General features: G+C 31.1%; 2 protein-coding genes and 1 long non-coding RNA gene across 3 annotated transcripts; 2 read left to right on the top strand and 1 right to left on the bottom strand.

The window, feature by feature from the left end:
* Positions 1 to 371: 371 nt before the first annotated feature.
* On the top strand, positions 372 to 4116 carry LOC149033180 (uncharacterized). The gene is made up of 2 exons (XR_016175921.1): positions 372 to 1179; positions 3066 to 4116. It is a non-coding gene; the product is annotated as an uncharacterized LOC149033180 (long non-coding RNA).
* A 2311-nt stretch (positions 4117 to 6427) lies between these two features.
* Positions 6428 to 13782, bottom strand: GluProRS (Glutamyl-prolyl-tRNA synthetase). The gene is given in 15 exon segments (XM_089170250.1): positions 6428 to 7069; positions 7190 to 7262; positions 7265 to 7332; positions 7465 to 7856; positions 8051 to 8452; positions 8547 to 10652; positions 10746 to 11039; positions 11120 to 11552; positions 11646 to 12047; positions 12150 to 12321; positions 12396 to 12747; positions 12847 to 13256; positions 13333 to 13479; positions 13482 to 13511; positions 13680 to 13782. Coding segments are annotated over 15 exon segments (5490 nt in total). The 5' UTR covers positions 13723 to 13782; the 3' UTR covers positions 6428 to 6903.
* A 335-nt stretch (positions 13783 to 14117) lies between these two features.
* On the top strand, positions 14118 to 18120 carry eIF3j (eukaryotic translation initiation factor 3 subunit J). The gene is made up of 6 exons (XM_015330526.2): positions 14118 to 14259; positions 14369 to 14451; positions 14868 to 14987; positions 15092 to 15230; positions 16645 to 16809; positions 16880 to 18120. Exons 1-6 carry the CDS (start codon positions 14244 to 14246, stop codon positions 17071 to 17073), a joined length of 717 nt encoding a protein of 238 aa, XP_015186012.1. The 5' UTR covers positions 14118 to 14243; the 3' UTR covers positions 17074 to 18120.
* The last annotated feature ends 350 nt before the right edge of the window (positions 18121 to 18470 follow it).

Genomic DNA, 18470 nt, shown 5'->3' with positions numbered 1-18470 from the left:
GTGAAGGCATAAGCGCGTAAATATCAACGCGGACGAAGAGCCACAGAACGTAGGAATGGAAAGAAGAAATGAGCGGACCGGTCTTGCTGTCTGTTCTTTCTCTCTCACTTTTTCTCTCTCGTCTCCATATGTTCTTGCCTTGCGTTCTTGAAGGAAAAGAAAAAGACGGAGTCGAAGGAGTCTAACGCAACGGAGCTAAGAGCAAGTAAGCAAGCAAGAAAGAAAGAAAGAAAGAAGGTAAGAAAGAAAGAAAGAAAGAAAGATAGGAGAGGGCCGAGGAGGGGCCGTCATAATTCCTTGAATTGAACGGCGGTTTATTCTCCACCAAGGTTACCAACAAGGAGGATGGACAGAGGCAGGCGAACAGGCAGGCGAACAGGCAGGCAAGTAGCAGGCAGGCAGGCAAGCAGGCAAGCAGGCAAGCAGGCAAGCAGGCAGGCAGGCAGGCAAGAGAGTTGGCAGACACAGGTAGGAAAGCAAGCAAGTAAGCAGGCAAGCAAGCTGGCTGGTTGGCTGGCTGGCTGTGGCTGATGGAGAGGCGCCGACGAGGAGAAGAGAGAGAAAAAGATATGAAAGAGAAGGAGGAGGATGAAAGCTGGACGAGAGGAGGAGAAAGGCGAGGGGATCGATAGAACGACAAGGACGGCGTACGGGTATATAGTTATACAGATAGCATGCTACGGCAGCATCGGCTGTCGTCGAATGACGGCAAGGAGGAAAGAAGGGCAGGAAGAGGGTGAAAGGAGAGGAGAGAGGGGAGCCTGGAAGCATTTCGAGGCGTCCCTGGATGGCGGCACCACCGTCGACCCTAATGTATAGATACATGCGATGAAACTAGCGCTGTTGGTGTGGGTGTTAAGATTACTGGTGGTAGTAGGTAATAGTGGTAGTGTAGAGTAGCGGGATGGCATGGTCTAGTAGTAGTAGTAGTATATGTAGTATCATCGGGGCACAGCGGCAGCAATACTGCTTGGGTGGGGATAACGTCAGACTGACGGACTCGTGGGAAAGAGAGAGGAGAGGAAACGAGGGAACGAGCAAGCAAGACAACCAGAAACAGAGAGAGAGAGAGAGAGATAACGCGCGCGCACGAGGCTCGACGAGGAAGGAGATTGGTCGAGGCGGTGGCGACGATGCGACTGCTGTAGAGGTGGGAGAGGCTGGCGCGATCGGATCGCGGTGAGTGCGAGAGAGAAGGAGAGAGAAAGAGCGAGAGACTCAGAGAGAGTGAGAAAGGGTGAGAGAGAGAGAGAACGGAGAGAGAGAGAACGGAGTGATGACGCGGGATGGGGTGAGGGCAGGAGGGAGAGAGCCGACTTTATGCAGCTGCGGGACGATAACAACGATGGGCTACAGGACCGCCGCTATAGCTGGGGAAATGCCAAATGGGCTACAGGACCGTGCCGGCCTAGCTGTACGTACGTTCGCTCGCTCGTAGTGGCATGGCGGACGGGCGGCAGAGAGAAGCAGGCAGGAAAGGCGGGAAGGAGAGAGGGATTTCAAGCGGTCGTCTCTTCTCGTCTGCCTCTACCTCTGCTCTCTACTACGCTCTGCTCTGCTCCGCTCTGCGCTCTCTTAGAAACGACGTGTATACCTACCCACGTATACTCCTCTACCTATACCACCCGCCGTCTATCTATCTACCTTCCTCTCTCTTTTTCTCTCTTTCTCTCTTTTCTCTATCTTTCTCTCTTATTCGCTCTTTACTGCCACTACGTACTTTTCTTCTCTTCTACCATCTTTGCCTCTTCTTCCTCTTTGGTTCTTCTTCTTCTTCTTCTTCTTCTACTAATACTACTACTACTACTACTATTACTTCTGCTTCTGCTTCTACTACACTACTACTATTACTGATGCTGCTGGTGATGCTGCTACTTCTGCTTCTGCTGTTTTTCTCTTTTACTCTTCTCTTTATCTTCCTTCATAGCTCCTCGCGTACTTTTCTCTCAAACATTTTCCGCGACTGGTGTTCTACTCGCACGTCTTCGACGATGACGTTCCTCGTCCTTCGCGAACTTTGACCCTCCACCCCCACCTTGCACCCTTTTTTTCCCCCCAACCCCGACACGATTAAGGAGAAGCGCGTCGGACGTATATAGCAGGTACTCCCTCAAAAAATCGACGCGTCCATTATCCGATTTTTCTTTGAGAAACATAAGAACTCCGGAGACTTTCAACTTTGGAATAAATGATCCGATCCGATCCGAATCCGAACTCTCTCGATAATATACGATGAAGAATTATTAATACCTCGTCTCTTTTTCTCTCTCTCTCTCTCTCTCTCTCTCTTTTTTTTTTTCTTTCGTAAAGAATCTACCCACGCAAATGAAAAACCTACGACGGGTCGTGTAAAAGGAAAGGGCTTGCGATGGCGTTTCAAGAGGTTGTTGGTAACAAAGTTCAAAGTTCCTACATGAGACGTTCCGATTTAATTTGATCCTTACAATGATCTCGCATTTTCCTTCTCTTTCAGTTTCTCTTTACTTTTCTTTTTTTTCTAAAACTATACACAAAAATTAACGCAACATAAAAATGATGATTGATTTTTGTAAAAAAGCAAATATTTCAAAACTTTTCTTTCAAAATTCACATATTTTCGAAATAGAATATTTATTTTTTTTCCGATTCCAATAAAAAGAAAGAGAATGAGAGGAAAACAGAGATCGATATATTTTTGTTGATATAGTTAAACGGGACACAGAGTATAACGAGCGTATATACATCGGAGGCCTCGGAAGCGCGTCGATCCATATTTTAAAGCGACGGTCGATATCGAAATAGAAAGAGAGAGAGGGAGAGAGAGAGAGAGAAAGACGGACGGACAGACAGACAGAGAGAGAAAGAGAAAAATAGAAATAGAAATAGAAATAGAGATCGTAGAATTGTTTGTTCATTTTCAATGCGTTAAAATTTTCCGCGATGATTTTTATTAAAACCCCATTTTTTTAAATTCAAAGATCCTACTCTGAACATTTACGACGACAACGCCAAAATCGACGAGAACGACGACTACGAAAACGACAACAACAACGACAAAGAGAAATTATTTTATAACATATTTTCAGAACAACATAGAGGAGCCTGAAATTGACGATCTCTAAAAACAGTCAGTGCTTCGAAATAAAAAAGGAAAAAAGAAAAATAAAGGGAGTTTCCATGGTATACATGCATATATACATACATACGGGCAAAACGAATCCCTTCGAGTTCGAACAGCGTTTGAATTTACCGCTGATTGCCGTAAAGAGAGAGAAGCAGAGAGAAGCAAAGAAAGAGAGAGAGAGAGAGAGAAAGACAGACAGAAAGAGAGACGAAGATAGAAACAGAAAGAAAGAGAGACGAAGATAGAAACAGAAAGAAAGAGAGACGAAGATAGAAACAGAAAGAAAGAGAGAAAGAGATAGAAATGAAGTAGGCGTGGGCGAGAGTACGACGGGCTTTCGACGATCGTCGACGAGATACGTCGGTCCACGCAATGACGTCAGAGGTCGGCCAATCCTGCAGACAACCTTCTCTCTCTCTCTCTTTTTCTCTCTCTCTTTCTCTCTCTCTCTCTCTCTCTCTCTCTCTCTCAACGTAGCAAAGCGCGTGCGAAAAAAGAGAGAGAGAGAAAAATAAAAAGATATTAAAAAAAAAAAAAAAAAAAAACGAAACAGCAAAAACCTCGTGGAGTACGAGAAATCAAAAAAAGCGCGATTGACGGATAAAAGTTGAAGACGATTCGATATATCGTTGTTGCATCGTTTATGCGCAACAACCTTCAGACCCTATAGTAGACAAAAATGGACTTAAGTGAAATAATATATATATATATATATTAAAAAAAATACAAATATATTAATATTAATATAATTACTGTATACTTGTATTTTTGGTGCTAGTAATATTTGTGAAATAATTCGACTCTTTTCTTTTTTTTTATACAAACAAAATTATATTTCGATGAATAAAATAAAATAATTATAAAGGTTTTTTAAACATTTTCAATTATAGATATTTGAGTAGATGTAATTTGGTAGAATAATAGTATGATTAAAATTTAACGTAGGTGCGAATTCGACAAAGCCAAATATCGAGGTCGTCTACAAATAGGCCTTTATGGAGGAGGGAAGCCAACACATGTACATATATTTATGTGTTCGTTCGTTCGTTCGTTCGTTCGTTCGTACATTTATTTGTCCATTCGTTCGTTCTACGAAAGAGATGTTTCGTTGTCACACCACACTCTGCCTATTCGTTCTTCTTTATACATCACTCGGGACATATATACATATACGTTTATTTACATTTGTATAACATAAATAAGTTTATCGTTTTCGATCAAGACGAATGCGATCCTGGAAATTAATCGACAATCAATGCGCCATCGATAAAACTCGAAATCTTGATATGTATCGATAGGTCATCGATAGATTTATCGATCTATTTAAAATTTTAGATTATTCAATTTTCTTTTTTATTTCTTTTTTTTTTTACTTTCTTGCCTAAAAATTAAATTTGTGATGTAAAAGTAAAAAAAAAAGATTCGTTAACTAACTCGAAGTAAGAGAAGTTCGTGTTAGTTCTCCAGAGTTAGACCCTTTTAACCCTTGAACCCTTCTACCCTCTCATTCTTCCTCTTTCTCTCTTCAAGAAGAAAAAGAAGAAGAAATACCGTCTAATATTCAACGTATATTAATGAAGTAATTATGGAGATATAATGACAAAGAGAAAGAGAGAAAGAGAGAAAATTCTGCGAGTCTTCTAAACCGTTTCAACCTCTTCCGTTTATCAACGACGTTAACTTTAATCACATCGCACGAGCGCTCTCAAACCAACGACGACGACTACCACGACGAGAACGACGAAGAGGACGAGGAGGACGGATCTTTCAATTGGAATTATGTTAAAATTCTACGAGATGCGCGAGAAGTCTCCCTTCAAATAGAATTCCATCGAGTACTCGGTGCATTACGCGTATTTTCAAACGAATCGTCATTACCATACGATGGTAACCAAGTTGCCTTTGTAGATATGCTAGCTTGATAAAAAAAAAGAATGAAAGAAATCTTTCATTCGTATATTCGTCGTAATATGTCGCGATGTAGTCATCACGAGAATGAATATAGTACTGTTTAATGATAGCAAAGAAAAAAAAAAGAAAAAGAGGCAACTTTAAGAAGAAATTGATTAATTAAAATATTTTGATTCATACCGCACTTGACGATGATTCGTTCACAAAAATTGTGATAAAAATTTCTTCTTAATTATGTATGTTATGAAAGAATTTATACATTTAAAATATTCGAATAAATTTACGAGAGAAATGTTAAATCAAACGCGTACATTTAATCCATGTGAATATTCTCAGGCTAAAGTTCTACACATATGTTTGCAATATAATTTAATAAACTACTTTCACGAGTATCGATAATCGAAAGAAAACTCCCATGATTTAATAATTCTTAACAATTTCTAAATTTGTTTATCGATTCTATTACGTACGCCGAAAGATAAAAGTTAATTATATTATAGAACATTAGCTTAAGTATTATATACGTTTTAATTGAGTATACGTAATATTACTTTTAAACGAATAAATTGAAATGCGTTATATAAGAGATAAGTAATATTTCTACATTCTTTGTATCATCGATAAAAAGTTATAAATTTTATACGATTACTTTTGCTGACACTGTGTTACAAATACATGTGAACGATAAGAGATATACATTTTCCATATAGAACCTTAATGATTCTCATGTTTAACCACTCGAAGAGTGGTCAAAGCGAAATCAGGTGGCATCTTCTCGAAGCTTGTCAAATTCTACTTGTTATTCAAATTCTTTTAGTTTTTTAAAGAAATTAATATTTAATTTTAAATACGTTATTCTCTCTATATGGTTGATTAGTTTTACAAATACATACATGTATGCAACATTATTTTAAAATACTAAAAAACCAATTAAAAATATATTCAGCTAAAAATATTTTTGATATTAACTACTATTAACTGTATCACATTCTATGTTATCGACTAATATTCTACATTACCGACATACGTTTTATATTATCGATTCATGTTCTATATTATCGACTCACGTTACAGAGTTGCGTCGGTAATAACCAAAGAATATAGAATGTAAGAAATTAGAAGTCCACTATTCGTATAACAAATTCACTTTACCTTAGTTGGCACTAGTAACATCAATAAATGATAACAAATACTTAACACGATGACAATACAATACTATCAAAGAATACAGTATTCTTTGATAGTATAAATATATTGAAAATAATATATTGGATATAAATAATTATAAATTAAATTATAATTATTATATAGGAAAATGGACTTCTGTATTCTTTGGTATATCTGTAAATTTCTAAAGAAACAATTACTATACCATTTAATTTTTTGAATTTGTTAAAACAAAAACAAACAGACTAATATTTTATTAAATATATTTATATAAATATTGTATAGATTACGCCCACATGGATGTGAACAAAATTTACTGATATTTTTTTTAGCAAACAACGTTCAAAACCAATTCTTTTTAAGCAATTATCTGAATGAATATTAAAAATTAACTTCAAATTCATTACATTTTATAAAAGTATGAGCATTTCTGAGTTTACAGTAAATAACAAACACTATATCTGACTTAGCAATGAATAAGTATTAGAAAATACAACCTTTTAATGTCAGAAGCATTACACAAACAAAAATTATGTGAAAATTATAATATCGTAATAATATCAGAACATGTTTTTTTAGTTAAATTTAAACAAAATCTGGACATAAATGCTTTATGTAATAAAACTGTTTTATGCGCAATATTTGTATATAAAATCAATTTTTGAAAAAACTAATTATGAAAATGTTTCAGTATATTAATCGATAAATATCTTATTATTACTTTAATAGCTACGACCGAAAAGAGTGTAAAATTTGGGTTTGTTTTTACAACTTGGATAAATACACTTTAAATGAGATAATGGTACAGAAGTTTGTGGCTGTTCAAAAGGTATGCACAGACTTTTTGCACCCATTGATAATGTTCCTGCTTCTTCACCCCCGTCGTCTCTGTAATTATAGGAAAATAATAATATCACTCATGTAATATTCTATTCCAAATTTTCTATCCCCTTCTATGTAGATAAATATTATATGTATATAAATATGTATATAAATAACATAAGTTACCTCGCACTGTCTGCTTTAATATTATCCTCACATGATATCTCTCCACAGAATGGCGATAGTAATAAATTTTTTTATTTAATTCCACAATAAATTGTGACCAGTCTTCTACTTTCTTAGTATGATCATCTAAGGTTTTCTTTGCTCTATAATAATTAATCATTTATTTATATTATTAATATTTGTTTAACATTGTACTATTTAAGTCAGCAATTTTTTCAAATTTAGCAACCTTCTATTATAATAATATAAGAATAAATAATAATATATGAACGTACTTATTAAACATGCTAGATTGTATCTCATTAAGTAAATTGCGTAAGAAAACTACAGCTTCCTCTCTACTTGCTGTCACTTTCTGACAATTGTCCCTACGTACAAATGTCACTTGATTTTTTTCGAGATCTTTGGGACCTAATTCAATCCTCACAGGTACACCTTTCAATTCCCAATGATTAAATTTCCATCCTGGTGTACGATTATTTCTATAATCAGATGTAATTCTAAGAGACTCGTCTTTGCTTAAATCATTTTCAAGTTTAAGACATTCTGACATTAATTGTTCTTTCTGTTGTACAGTAGTTGTTGCAGTAATACCACATGGTACAATTACAGCTTGAACTGAAGCTACATTTGGAGGCAACACTAAACCTTTGTCATCTCCATGTACCTAAAAATAAATACATTTCATTGATTTAAAAATGTAAATATAATTACGCTGTTCATATTAGCAATATCGATTTTCTTACACAATAAATTTTGATAATATTCTAATTACCAAAGGAATTATACTTATATTATATTATCATATGATGTATAATATTAATTATAATGAATATTTACGAATATATATCATAATATTACCATTATCATAACTCCAATAGTACGAGTGGTTATACCCCAGGAATTTTGATAAACGTAAGTTTTTTCCTCTCCCTCAACAGCTCCTTCAATTTGAATATTAAACATTTTTGAAAAGTTTTGTCCAAGGTGATGACTAGTGGCACCTTGTATAGCTCTTCCATTAGTTGAAATAAATGCTTCTACAGTAGTTGTATAATCACTACCAGCAAATTTTTCTTTTTCAGTTTTACGGCCTTTAATTACTGGTACAGCTAATAAGTCTTCATATATTTTAGCATACATATCTAAAATTACTAAAACTTCTTCCTCGGCATCTTTTTTATTAGCAAATACTGTATGTCCTTCTTGCCATAAAAATTCCCTTGTACGTAGAAATGGTTTAGGATCTTTAAATTCCCACCTCTATAAAATAAATTATTTAATATCATTTATAGAATAAGAATACAATAAATTAACTGAAATTTAGACATATTTATGATTATAAATCTATAATTACCACAACGTTACTCCATTGATTGAGTCTGAGTGGAAGTTCTGTATCTGATCTTATCCATTTAGAAAATGCCGGATACATGACTGTTTCTGAAGTAGGTCGAATAGCAATATGTTCTGCCATATCAGAATCTCCACATTTAGTAACCCATGCGACTTCTGGGGCAAAATCTGTAATATGCGCTTTTTCTTTTTCAAGTGCTGCTCGTGTTACAAACATTGGAAAGTAACATTCTTGTACTCCTAATTTTGTTATTTTTTTATCAAAATATTCCTTGATTACCTTCCAAATCATGAAACTCCATGGACGCAGAATATAACAACCTGATATATCATAATATTCAATCAATCCACTCTTTGTAATAACTTGAGAGTACCAATCAGCAAAATTTTCTTCTTTCTGTGCTTCTAATCCTAATCTTGTCCCAGTTTTAATACTATCTATATCTTTACTCTTAGCTTCATTATTTGTTACATTTTTATCAGCTTTCTTTCCACTTTTTGCAGATTCATCTTTCTTTTTCTTTTTAGGTGTCGTCTCACTTTTTGACTTCCAATCAATACCAGTAATTATTTTATAATCATTCTTCAAACTTAAAAGAATTTTCACTTCCTTGTCAATGATAGATTTTTCTGTTTCTGTACTTTTTAATTGCCTTACTTTGTCATCCTGTTTCTGTATTTCTTCAAATAACTTATCGGTTATTTTATTCTCAGTTGATTTTGCAGTTGCATTAATTTTCTCTGCTTGTATTGGTTTCCATTCTTGTCCTGTTGCAGTTTTATAATCAGATTTTAAATTTAATAGAACTTTTACTTCTTGATCAATGACTTCCTTACTTGCTTTTTCTGATTTTAATTGTCTTACTTTGTCACCTTGTTTCTGTATTTCTTCAGATAACTTATCGTTGGATTTATTCTCAGTTGATTTTGCAGTTGCATTAATTTTCTCTGCTTGTATTGGTTTCCATTCTTGTCCTGTTGCAGTTTTATAATCAGATTTTAAATTTAATAGAACTTTTACTTCTTGATCAATGACTTCCTTACTTGCTTTTTCTGATTTTAATTGTCTTACTTTGTCACCTTGTTTCTGTATTTCTTCAGATAACTTATCGTTAGATTTATTCTCAGTTGATTTTGCAGTTGCATTAATTTTCTCTGCTTGTATTGGTTTCCATTCTTGTCCTGTTGCAGTTTTATAATCAGATTTCAAATTTAATAGAACTTTTACTTCTTGATCAATGACTTCCTTACTTGCTTTTTCTGATTTTAATTGTCTTACTTTGTCACCTTGTTTCTGTATTTCTTCAGATAACTTATCGTTGGATTTATTCTCAGTTGATTTTGCAGTTGCATTAATTTTCTCTGCTTGTATTGGTTTCCATTCTTGTCCTGTTGCAGTTTTATAATCAGATTTTAAATTTAATAGAACTTTTACTTCTTTATCAATGACATCCTTACTTGCTTTTTCTGATTTTAATTGTCTTACTTTGTCACCTTGTTTCTGTATTTCTTCAGATAACTTATCGTTGGATTTAGTCTCAGTTGATTTTGCAGTTGCATTAATTTTCTCTGCTTGTATTGGTTTCCATTCTTGTCCTGTTGCAGTTTTATAATCAGATTTCAAATTTAATAGAACTTTTACTTCTTTATCAATGACATCCTTACTTGCTTTTTCTGATTTTAATTGTCTTACTTTGTCACCTTGTTTCTGTATTTCTTCAGATAACTTATCATTAATTTTATTTTCAGATACAATATCTGATTTATTTTTAAGAATTTCCACATTATTTGCCGTATTACTTATATTGGTTTCTTTTATATTTGCAGTCTTCTTTTGTGCAACTTGTGCCATTTTAGTATTAAGCATAAACGTGAGTAACTGTTTCATCGTATTTTCAAATTCAATCTTTGCTGGTGTTTCATTTGAAGATGATTTTGGTTTCCACTCTTTGCCAGTGGCAGCTTTAAAATCAGCTTTTAATTTTAGTAAAGTTTTTACTTCTGCATCTATAATAAATTTATCTGCTTTCTCAGCTTTAAAATGACGTACTATGTGACCTTGAGCAATAATTTTATCATTTATTATATTCACATCTTCTTGTTTAATCTATAAAAAAATAAACACACAAATATTTAGAATTAAGAAATATGCATTTAGTTAATCATAAATATATTTAATTTGGTGGGAATAAATTTTTACTTTTGGAAGACTTGGTTTATTACAAACAGTATTTTCTTTACTATCAACCTTTGAAACACTTGTTTTATTATCAACAGTACTTCCTTTACTATCAACAGCACTAGTTTTCACAGATTTTGAAGCAGTATGACCATCTGGTATATGAAATAGAATTAAAGGTTGCTCTTTGCAACAGATAGTACTTCTGTCTGCATAGGGTACATCGCATCTGAAAAATCCTTTTCTTTGCAATTGAATTATTTCCCCTTTTTTGACTCTATTTAATTCTGACTCGCCCAACATTCGTATTTCTACCTATAAGTTTACAATAATATGTTTCCATTTTTTCGTTAAATATATTAATAATAATTTATCAAAAATAATAAACAACTCACTCTTGTATCTTTGGCAACAAAGTTTTTAAAATCATCATCTTTTCCCAAAATTGGCTTTCTTATAATATGATCAAAATAAACAGCATAACATGGTATTAAATCCTTCGAGTTTTGTGGTGCAGGAAGCCAAGTAATCTTTAATGTATTTTTGTAGTTTTCGTCACTTAAATTAAGCCTAGCGTCTACGCTCTCAATACTACCATTCTTTTTATGTATTGCTTCAATTTTTAAATTACCCCAATTAACGAATGTTGCATTTTGTCCTTCAATTAGTGCTTCTGCATCATCTTTTTCTATTAATAATTTTGAGCCTACTCGTACACGTTTAGTACCTAACGATGGATCTTTAGGATGATTTTGAACCGTTAACCATTCTTCTTTGGAATCCAAAACATTAACTGGAACAGTATTATCATAATCCAGTGCAGTGTACCTAATAGTATAAGAAAAATCACTTAGAAATGTGGAATTCATAAAATACTTATTAATTTATTTTTATATTAATAATATAATACTATCTACATACCTAATTGCAATTGGATCAATTACTTTCTTGTTAAAAGACCATATCTTATCCCATTCCATAAAAACAACTGATCTAGAACTGCCTTGTGCAATAATAAATTGTTTCAAACCTTCTACAGTCATACCTCTTCTTAAGATACCTCTTACAGTAGGAAATCGTGGATCATCCCAACCATCCACTAAACCATTTTCAACAAACCATGTTAATTTACGTTTAGATAAAACAGTATTGGTCATATTTAAACGCGAATATTCCCATATATACGGTCGATTTAATCCCAATGCTTCGATTATCCAATAATATTGAACATCTCTATCATGATATTCAGTTGTACGCAATGTATGTGTAACATTTTCAACGGCATCCACAATTGGACAAGCAAAATCATATATTGGATATACTCTGTAAAAATAATATATTATAATATATTAAATATATTAAATAATATTATATAAAATTATATAGGAGAAATATAGTTAAGGAAATAAAATAATTATTTAGTACTTGTATTTTGTTCCAGTACGGGGATGCGGCTCTGGTTTGCATCTATATATTGTTGGATCTCGTAAACATCCATTTACTGATTCATAATCTATTTTGGCTCGTACACAGCATTCTTGACCCTTCTTGCTACCTTTTTGCATTTCATTCCATAACTCTAAATTCTTCTCAACAGCTACAAAGTTTTATTTAGATTTTAAGCATACAATGATATAAAATACAAAATATAATGAAACTAATGTTACTCACAATTATCTCTATTTGATGACTTCAACTTTTGATCACGTTGTTCTTTCATAAGTAAAGCAGGTGTATCATCTACAAAAGCTTTACCATCTTTAATTAACTTTGTACAATAATCAAGCATTAAATCAAAATAATCTGATGAATAAGTAAATCGATCAGGCTTAATATTTAATAATCTTATATCTTCTAGTATAGCCTCTTCGAACTCTAAATTTTCTTTAGCAGGATTCGTATCATCAAATCTCATAATTAATTGGCCTTTAAAAGTTTCCGCATAATACTGATTCAAAAGTGCTGCCTTAGCATGACCAATGTGAAGATAACCACTTGCTTCTGGTGGAAAACGTACAACAACCTATTTAAATATTAAAAATTAAAGTGAATATATGCACTATATAATCTTCAAGATAAGCAACATTGAAAAAGTTGAAATTAATTAAAACGTTTAGCTTACTTTTCCCATTTCTGCCCCTGGTAAATCAATAAATTTACCCTCTTGTTTCCTTACACCTACTTTCTTATTCATTGTACCATCAACTTGAATATTATTCTCTATTGTCATTTTATTATTTTCAATGGAGGACAACGCTTGAGTAACAGCAGGGAAAGAAAGCAATTGTTTATACCATCTAGTAACACAAGGGTATAATTTTTTAAACTCCTCCAAGTATGATAAACTTAAAAGAGCGCAAAAAATAGAAATGTCAGCTATTGTAAACTTCTTATCTGCCAACCATGTATTTGTCATTAAAATTTTATTTAAAAAAGAAAAAGCTTCATGTTTAGCCGGTGTTTGACGTAATGGTCCTACAGCAAATGACAACCAATGATCTATTTCTGTTCTGCCACGAGCATCTAAATTACCTTTAAAAAAAAAAAAGATATATAATGAATATATATTGAATACTTTCCAAAAAATATGTTTTATATTTAAACATACCATATAGATCCTTAGCAATAGTTCTACCAATATAGCGAGCAACTTCATTGCCACTTTTTGCTAACAATCGATCATTAGAATCTAATAATTCAAGATTTCCATCTTCTTTCCAGTCATTACACCATACTACATCGATTTCTTTTTTTCACAATTAATTAATTCTGCTATTATCAATGCATCTAAAACAAAAAAAAAAATAAAATTATGCAAAATGTATATAAAGAAAATTATTATTTCATTTTATATGCAATGAAATATTGTTAATTGGCATATGTTTATTCGGGTATGAATAATAAAACAATAAACTAAGTTAAACAAAAAAGTGAAAAACAAAATAAAGTTCATACCTGTTGGTGGATTGTTAGAATTTACTTTTAATTTCAGCATCATTGTTGCGTCACCATTAAAAATCTAATAACTTTAAAATGTAGATGATATAGACCAAATTTTGTTACACACCACGTGTACCTCTCTATCCTCTACACAGCAGACAACAACACTAGCGCTAATCGAACATAGGTTTAAGTCAGGTCATTTGTGTTCTACAAATGGCACACCTTAATAATCTTAGTTATTTTCTACATAACCAACAATGTCAGAAATAAGTTATCTAATACCTGCAACATGTTTTACTTAATAGCTATTAATTATCAATATTAACGCTATGATCTCATTTTTGAAAATAATTCTGACAAAAGTTACCGCAATGAAAATTTTCATTACCTGTTAGATCTATATGACATTTCGTTCATGGCGAAACTTTCTATCCTATATAAGCTTCGTCTTCTTGTATCCACAGGAATTTTAGTATGACTGCCTTGATTTTGGCCGCTCTTGGTTCTTTTGCGTTACGTAGAAGAGTTTCAAATTTATTAATAGGAACGATAGTTAGAAAATAATCAGTTTTAATCATGGATGATGAGTGGGGTGTGTATCTGTGATAGTTAATAGTTTATTTTCATTAAAAATTTCGATAGCCTTAATAACAGATGAGTGATCAGATGAAGTATTAATTTTAACCTCGTGCACTTTACAGATGTGGACAATGTCGAACCGAAATTTGATCTCGCAATGAGATCAAACAAATGGGAAGGGGAGGACGAAGATGAAGATGTTAAGGTATAATCATTTTTATCTAATTGATATACATTATTAGATGTATTTTTGTGATTATGTGTGTCATTCTGAACTTAACCTACAGCAAACACATGCTGACTCTTACAACTCAACTTTGCCTTTATTTATTATTTGAAAATAATTGTTTACTTTATCAAAGATTATCTTGATATTGTCTACTAACTTATCTTTATATTATAAATTACTGGAAGTATAGATTAAAATATGTTAATACATAGTAGTCAAATCATACTTAGAATATTTTTTGTATTTTTTAGTCATTTTATTTACTGCATATATTTTTATATATTTAAATAATGATTTTCTTTTTTTTATAACGTTAAATGGAAAATAAAATATGATAAATATTCTTGTAAGATTTATAGTTATTTTAGTCTTCATAAATAATGAATAAACAGGATAGCTGGGAAGATATTGAAGAAGAGAAGAAGGATGTAGAAAAACCTGCAGAAATCACCAAACCTAAAGCAAAACCAAAACCCAAGAAAGCTCTAGCTGAAATGATTGAAGAACGCGAGGTTAGTGAACCTATCAATTGTTATAATTATACATATCATATAGATATATATTAAATGATCAATTAACTTACGTATTCACATAAAACATTTATTTTTTTCTTTAGAAAAAAGCGAAAGAAGAAGCTGAAAGAAAAGCTAAGGAAAAGGAAGAAACTTTGACTCCGGAAGAAAAGAGAGAGGAGCTATTAAGGAGACAAAGGTTGCAGGAAGAGGCAGACCTACGATTGGCAATGGAAACATTTGGTTTGTTAAACCTTGTAGATTTTAGTCCACGTAAACCACATAAGGGAGAGAAAAAATAACGTGTCATTTGAACGTTTAAAGTGTAATTCTTTTTTTACATATCTCAGGCCTTATGTAAAATCATTCTCTAAATCAACTTATGCATGATTTTTTTTAATTTATATATATGTTTATATATTTATATATATATAAACATAAATCACATAATTTATAGTAAAAATTAATTTTTTTCTCAACCACTGTGTCATGCATTTCCATGATAATATAACACATCTTTATGAGATAATATAGTAGATATTTAAAAAATCTAAATTTTCTAAAACTATATTAAGGTACATAAAGATGTTCTGCTTTACACGATGACAATAGATAATATATTCTAATAAATTTAAGATATAAAACTAATGAGAGAGAAATAGAAACCAAGAGAGAAAGAAAATGAGAGAATGAGGAGAACAATTTGAAAAATATTTTTACCTTTAATTTATTTGATCATTTATTATGAAACTAAAATTTTATAAATGCATGTACATAAATGTGCATGTTTATTTATATCTTTTTCTGGTATCGTGTACACACAAGAAAGTATATACTATTCTATTATACATAAAATTGTACAGTATTATATAGATATGATGTAAGTATAAAAACAAAGTATTTCGAATTAATAATAATAATAAAAAGAAAAAAGAAGTAGCACAAACGTGAGTAAAATATTAGAATATGATATTCTAAATACTGTTAACATAAGAATATAACAGAATAGACTCATACAAATTTATGTATAATTGTCAGGAACTGTACTAGGGACAATTATATATATATATATACAACAAACGTATACAACTCAAGTTTATTACAAATTTTATGGTACTGAATAAATACTGTTATGTATTTTAATAAAAGTTGCTATTCTATTCAAATGATGGTGTTCATGTTAGTTTGCAACCTTTTATCTTGTTGTTAGTTTCCTGTACTGTTCCTGATTAGTTATGTGTGTACACACCCGCGTACAATTACGCGCAAGCGCGTATATGTAATGTGTGCGCGTAAAATCGTACGAATGGGTATATATCATAAGAACTTTATTTAAAGTATTCGAAATAATTACTTCCAAATAAGTTATAAGATTCTATGAATTCTTTTTAGTTGTAAACATTACACGATTGCACCTGAGTATCATTGGTTATCATATATAACTATTATGAGCCTAATTTCATAAACCAATGTAAATTTAAATGGACTTTTTCTTATTAGAAAAACTTTTTGTTTTATAAGATAAAAAGTAAATTTATGAAATAGTCACACATATCACAAGCTTATATATAATTGAAATATATATAATTATGTTCTTTAAAAGAATTATATATATATTTTTTAAATATTATATTCTATATTACATTGTATTTTATAGGTGTAACTGAAGAAGCATCAACAGGCCTTGATGCTATGAATCCTAATACGAAAGAAGAATTTGACCAATTTGCTGCAGCACTTTCACACAAAATTAGCGAATATAAAAAACATTCTGAATTCCCACCATTCGCAGAGGAACTTATAAAGTCAATTGCCTTAAACTGTTAGTATATTAATACTATTAAATATATATTACCTTAAACAATAAATTTAATATTATAATTCTTTTCTAGTATCGTCACATGCTTTGAAGAAGGTAAAAACTATGGTGGATAATTTATTAATAGAGAAACAAAAAATAGAAAAAGGAGAAAAAGCAAAGAAACAAAAAGGAAAGGGCAAAGCAAAACTTAAAATTGAAGGAGAAAATACCATGTTAAGCGAGTATGGCGACTACGTTTATGATGATTATGATGACTTTATGTAGCGACTTTTCATATAAATAAGTATTCTAGTCGCCTAAATACATATTGGAAGATATTAACTTGCAGATTTATACAAAAAATTTATAATTATACTTTTTGCATATAACAACTATATGCAAAATGTATATGCAGATTGATCTGCATTCTTAACATTATCTGCATACGACTTAACAGAAATCAGGAGAGAGTGTTAGAGTTACATTGCTATATCTTTAATCTGTTGAAATGAATTTTTTTTTGTATAATTACATTTACTTGCACCATTAAGTTAATATCAAATATTTCTTGTATTCTAATACATAAAAGGAATTTGTCTGCATATCAATATGATTAACAAATATTAATATAGTTGAGTTATAAGCAGTTACACAGAATAATGATAATCCTAATTTTGTATTAATCCTAGTGCAACAGAAGTATTTTTAATTTAATATCAAACTGCTTTTTAATTACATCATTATTTATTATTAGTATAGATAAGTAAAAATAAATATGTTTTATATCACGGCTTTTTACTTTTAATTTAAAATTCAACGAATAAATATTTTTCAGTTTACCTTTAATAATACTTATTGAACTTAAAATGATTACTATAGATGTAATTCAAACGTAATATGATAACAAGTACAATATTTTATAAGTAATCTTTTTAATCTAATGTATATTATATTTGTTATTACATAAACATTGTATGGATATTCCATACTAATTATGCAGGCAATTCCTTGATAATTGGATATAATATAATTGAAAAATATATAGTTCTCGGATTTTATTATTAGATAATTGTTCTATTATATCTATAAGCATAATATTGGAAGAATTTTTATTTTTTTTAATACATCTTTAACTGTTTAAAATGTCTTCAATATGCTTAAATAGCTGCAGTGCACAGCTATTATGTAACTGTATTATGGAAATTTTATATAACATGTCTTACACATCTATACATACATACATACATACATAAGCATATGCATACTTCAATTAATTAAAAGTTGGTTTTGAAAAAGAGTATATTCCTAAATAAAAAGGTTGACTGTAAATAATTTTTGTTGCTATTTTAATTTTCTACATAGATATACAATTTATTTTAGGTATTACAAATATATCTTAGGTATAATAAATTTATGAAATAGGATAAATTTTATAATAAATCAATAAATGCATAAAGAATACAGTTTTTCTACGACAACATATATGAATTTAATCCAAATAATATATTAAGAGAAAAAAAAATGTTATGATACTAAAAATTAAACAAAACAAACAAATTTTAATTATTAGATTTTATAACTTGTATTTATTTCATTTATTTCATGACATGTATGTGAAAACGAGCTCCTTCATTTTTTTAAAAGCAGACATTAGTGGAAAGGTTGGACTAAGGGCCAGAATA

Source organism: Polistes dominula, unplaced genomic scaffold (assembly GCF_049000335.1).
Source record: "Polistes dominula isolate Pdom_NZ unplaced genomic scaffold, Pdom_raw_medaka contig_15, whole genome shotgun sequence".
NCBI lineage: Eukaryota > Metazoa > Arthropoda > Insecta > Hymenoptera > Vespidae > Polistes > Polistes dominula.
This window is presented reverse-complemented; position numbering and strand designations above follow the sequence as displayed.

Coding starts and splice junctions, on each gene's coding strand:
- eIF3j (XM_015330526.2), top strand. Junction 14,452..14,867: donor ACGAAGATGAAGATGTTAAG/GTATAATCATTT, acceptor ATGAATAAACAG/GATAGCTGGGAAGATATTGA. Junction 16,810..16,879: donor AAAGTCAATTGCCTTAAACT/GTTAGTATATTA, acceptor ATTCTTTTCTAG/TATCGTCACATGCTTTGAAG.